At 46.3% G+C, this 5000-nt stretch overlaps 1 protein-coding gene across 2 annotated transcripts in view; it reads right to left on the reverse strand.

Moving 5' to 3' along the window:
- cunh2orf72 (chromosome unknown C2orf72 homolog) overlaps positions 1–5000 on the reverse strand; it is a 10179-nt gene that overhangs the window by 1612 nt on the left and 3567 nt on the right. The window contains exons 2-4 of one of the 2 annotated variants that reach the window (XM_062959246.1): positions 2162–2413; positions 413–686; positions 112–265 (exon numbers count right to left, since the gene is read on the reverse strand). In XM_062959246.1, the coding sequence (XP_062815316.1) occupies positions 117–265; positions 413–686; positions 2162–2413 (675 nt within the window). In that variant the 3' untranslated portion in view covers positions 112–116. Of the gene's footprint in view, positions 1–111; positions 332–412; positions 687–2161; positions 2414–5000 lie in introns of both variants that reach the window. The other variant, XM_062959245.1, reaches the window with a different exon arrangement.

Below are 5000 nucleotides of genomic sequence, written 5' to 3' on the forward strand. Positions count from 1 at the left end.
TGCCACCCAAGCCCTCCCGGCCATCCAGAGAAGGGACTCCCAAAGGACACCCCCCAAGGGAGGCACCACCCGACCCCTCCCGACAGATGTCCCTGCATGAAGGACACGTACCGGCGTTAGGACTGGAAGGCCTGCAGGAATTCGTTCACCTTGTCGAGTGGGGTGCACCCTCCGCTGCAGAGGAGCCACCAGGCCGCGGCGGAGAGTCCGGCCAGGAGCGCCAGGCCCAGCAGCCCCTTGAGGACCCTCCGGGCCCGGGGGGAACCTGCAAGGGCGAGCAGCGGACCCTTAGAGGGGACCCCCGCCTCCTTCGCCGCCGTCTCCTGTAGACCTGCGCGGGACCAGTGCGTTGGTGGGATGACCAGCCTGGAGCACCCTCAAAGCCCTCCCGGCAGACGGCCCTGCTCTCTACCTTTGTCCAGGGCGTCGGAGGCCCGGCAGGCGGCCTTCATGATGGCCAGCTTGCCCCTCGGCTGCCCGGGGATGTAGATCTCCGCCTCCACCTCGATGTCCTCCAGCTCCTCGCCCCCCGCTTCCTGGGCCTTGCGGGTCCCTTTGGGGGACTTGGGGAAGACCCCCCGGAGGAGCTGGAGCAGCTGGGCCCGGGCGGTCAGGGCCTCTCCCTTGGTGGGCTCCAGGATGACCCCCACCAGGGCGCACGGGGACCGCCGGACAAACTCCTTCACCTGCAACGAGGAGACACAACCGTCCCAAACAGAGATCCCTCTGGCCATTTCCCCAGACAGGATATTCCATCACTAGATCTATTCTTCATGGCTTTCAGTATCACTTCTGTATCATTTGGTAAACTTCTTTACCAAATTATAACCAGATATATAAGTATATAAGTCCAGAGATATTCTGGTTGAGAGATTTCCCTCTGGCCATTTCCCGAGACAGGATATTCCATCACTCTTTAATAGACGGTATTTATTCTTCATGGCTTTCAGTATCACTTCTGTATCATAGATTAACATGTGTAAACTTCTTTACCAAATTATAACCAGATATATAAGTCCAGAGATATTCTCGTTGGATAAAAACAATTATTCCTCTCCCTCTAATTAGGACTTTATTTTTCTTTTCTTTTTGTTGTATCAACCTAGAGGTGAGGATGACGGGTTGTGTTGTCAATTTTCGAGGTTGTGGGGTGTTTAGTTTTGTTGTTTTGGTGGTCGCCAGGATCCCATCACTCTTATATATATATAGATATTAGACATGTCCAAAAAATCGTTTTGAATCTTATATCGGAATTATTTCGGATTGTTCTCGCTTTTTGATACGCATTCCGAGACATTGTCTCACAGCGCAACCAGCAATGTAATTCAAACCATTGTTGGCCCATTCTCTAATTGTCTCTTAAGGTTTCGTTAATTTTTTTTTCCCCCAAATTATTTTTAAAAATATATTTTTTAAAAATATTTTAAAAATTGTTTTTGTTTCTGCAACCTATCCTGAATGGGAGCTTTGCGCAGCTTCCACGATGGACGCAAAGGGTTTTGTCGCTGGTTCTTTCTCTTAGCAAGGGAGTTTCTAGTTTTCAAAGTATCTTTGCACTCCTTGCCAGGGCATTGCTTGGTCTGTTTCTAATTGAAGGCAATGGGTTGAGGTTTGTGGGATTACATGGCCAGAGACACCATTGATTTCCAGTGTCCTTCTTGCTTACAAATACAGCAAGGGAATGTCTCGTTTTCATAGTATCTTTGCACAACTTGCAAATTTGATGAGGATAGCTCAAGAAACGAGGGCGGGAGAACCCTGTAAAAGTCCCCCCCCCCCCCGTTCCTTTTTTTTTTTTTTTTTGGCATCCGCCATTTTAGAAAGATTTAGAATCATTACGAATTTTCGGAAATATCCGAAATTTTTGGGCGAAAAAATCGGAAATACTTTCTATATCAACCCCCTACTTTAGAAACGAGAATTGAAACTTTTTTTTTCATCGATCGGACATGCCTAATAGATATACAAGTCCAGAGACATTCTCGTTGAGAGATTTCCCTCTGGCCATTTCCCAAGACAGGATACTCCGTCCCAACAGAGGGCCACCCAGCCTCGTAACAACAACAACAACAACAACAACAAGAAGAAGGGGCCAATCTGTTTCGGAGGGCATGGCTCGCCAGGCAGGGTCCCATTCACCCCCCCGGGGGTCCGGCCGTACCTGCTGGAGGACCTTTCGCAGCTCGGCCTGCTTCCGCTTGAGGCACTCGGCCCGGCAGAGGAAGAAGATGAGCTGGCAGCGTCGGCCGGCGATGTCACAGGGGGCGCAGGCCCCCTCCAGGAAGGCCTCCCCCGGGTGGACCGGCTGGCACTGGGCGGCGAAGAGGTCCTCCACGAAGGACGACATGGCCCCGTGGATGTCCTGGCCCCCCAGCGCCTCCCCAATCAGAAGCACCTCCGGGCGGCCCCCCACCTGACGGGGAGAGAGGGAGGGGGGCACATGGGTCGGCAGGGAGATACACAGCTAGGTAGGTAGGTAGGTAGATATATAGATCGGTAGGTAGATACATAGATAGGTAGACACATAGGTAGGTAGGTAGACATGTAGGTCAGTAGATAGGTAGATAGGTAGACACATAGGTCAGTATGTAGACCCATAGGTCGGTAGGTAGATATATAGGTAGGTAGACACATAGGTAGATAGACATATAGTTTGGAAGGTGGATATGTGGATAGGTAGGTAGATAGGTAGGTAGGTAGACACATAGGTCGGTAGGTAGATATTTAGATAGGTAGGTAGATACATAGGTAGGTAGACACATAGGTCGGTAGGTAGATACGTAGATAGGTAGGTAGACCATAGGTCGGTAGGTAGATATGTAGGTCAGTTGGTAGACACATAGGTTGGTAGGTAGATATGTAGATAGGTAGGTAGATACATAGGTCGGTAGGTAGATACGTAGGTCAGTAGGTAGACACATAGGTCGGTAGGTAGATTAGATAGGTAGGTAGATACATAGGTAGGTAGGTAGATATATAGGTCAGTAGGTAGACACATAGGTCGGTAGGCAGATATGTAGATAGGTAGGTAGATACATAGGTAGGTAGGTAGATATATAGGTAGGTAGACACATAGGTCAGTAGGTAGATACATAGGTAGATACATAGGTAGGTAGGTAGATACGTAGGTCAGTAGGTAGACACATAGGTCGGTAGGTAGATATGTAGATAGGTAGGTAGATACATAGGTAGGTAGGTAGATATATAGGTAGGTAGACACATAGGTCAGTAGGTAGATACATAGGTAGGTAGACATATAGTTTGGTGGGTAGATATGTAGATAGGTAGGTAGACACATAGGTTAGTAGGTAAATACGTAGGTAGGTAGGTAGATGTATAGGTAGGTAGACACATAGGTCGGTAGGTAGATACATAGGTAGATACATAGGTAGGTAGGTAGATACGTAGGTCAGTAGGTAGACACATAGGTCGGTAGGTAGATATGTAGATAGGTAGGTAGATACATAGGTAGGTAGGTAGATATATAGGTAGGTAGACACATAGGTCAGTAGATAGGTAGATAGGTAGATACATAGGTAGGTAGGTAGATACGTAGGTCAGTAGGTAGACACATAGGTCGGTAGGTAGATATGTAGATAGGTAGGTAGATACATAGGTAGGTAGATATATAGGTAGGTAGACACATAGGTCAGTATGTAGACCCATAGGTCGGTAGGTAGATATATAGGTAGGTAGACACATAGGTAGATAGATATATAGTTTGGAAGGTGGATATGTGGATAGGTAGGTAGATAGGTAGGTAGGTAAACACATAGGTAGATAGATATATAGTTTGGAAGGTGGATATGTGGATAGGTAGGTAGATAGGTAGGTAGGTAGACACATAGGTCGGTAGGTAGATATTTAGATAGGTAGGTAGATACATAGGTAGGTAGACACATAGGTCGGTAGGTAGATACGTAGATAGGTAGGTAGATACATAGGTCGGTAGGTAGATATGTAGATAGGTAGGTAGATACATAGGTCGGTAGGTAGATATTTAGATAGGTAGGTAGATACATAGGTAGGTAGACACATAGGTCGGTAGGTAGATACGTAGATAGGTAGGTAGATACATAGGTCGGTAGGTAGATATGTAGATAGGTAGGTAGATACATAGGTAGGTAGACACATAGGTCGGTAGGTAGATACGTAGATAGGTAGGTAGATACATAGGTCGGTAGGTAGATATGTAGATAGGTAGGTAGATACATAGGTCGGTAGGTAGATATTTAGATAGGTAGGTAGATACATAGGTAGGTAGACACATAGGTCGGTAGGTAGATACGTAGATAGGTAGGTAGATACATAGGTCGGTAGGTAGATATGTAGGTCAGTTGGTAGACACATAGGTTGGTAGGTAGATATGTAGATAGGTAGGTAGATACATAGGTCGGAAGGTAGATACGTAGGTCAGTAGGTAGATACGTAGATAGGTAGGTAGACACATAGGTCGGTAGGTAGATACGTAGATAGGTAGGTAGATACATAGGTCGGTAGGTAGATATGTAGATAGGTAGGTAGATACATAGGTCGGTAGGTAGATATGTAGATAGGTAGGTAGATACATAGGTAGGTAGATATATAGGTAGGTAGACACATAGGTCAGTAGATACATAGGTAGACATATAATTTGGTAGGTAGATATGTAGATCGGTGGGTAGGTGCATAGGTAGGTAGACAGGTCGGTAGGTAGATACGTAGGTCAGTAGGTAGACACATAGGTCGGTAGGTAGATATTTAGATAGGAAGGTAGATACATAGGTAGGTAGACACATAGGTCAGTAGGTAGATATGCAGATAGGTAGATAGGAACATAGGTAGGTAGACATATAGTTTGGCAGGTAGTTATATAGTTAGGTAGATAGATACGTAGGTAGGTAGGTAGATATGTAGGTAGGTAGACACATAGGTCAATACATAGACACATAGGTCAGTAGGTAGATACGTAGGTAGGTAGACATACAGTTTGGAAGGTAGATATGTAGGTAGGTAGACAC

The sequence above is a fragment of the Anolis carolinensis genome, unplaced genomic scaffold (genome assembly GCF_035594765.1).
Source record: "Anolis carolinensis isolate JA03-04 unplaced genomic scaffold, rAnoCar3.1.pri scaffold_7, whole genome shotgun sequence".
In the NCBI taxonomy this organism is placed as follows: Eukaryota; Metazoa; Chordata; class Lepidosauria; order Squamata; family Dactyloidae; genus Anolis; species Anolis carolinensis.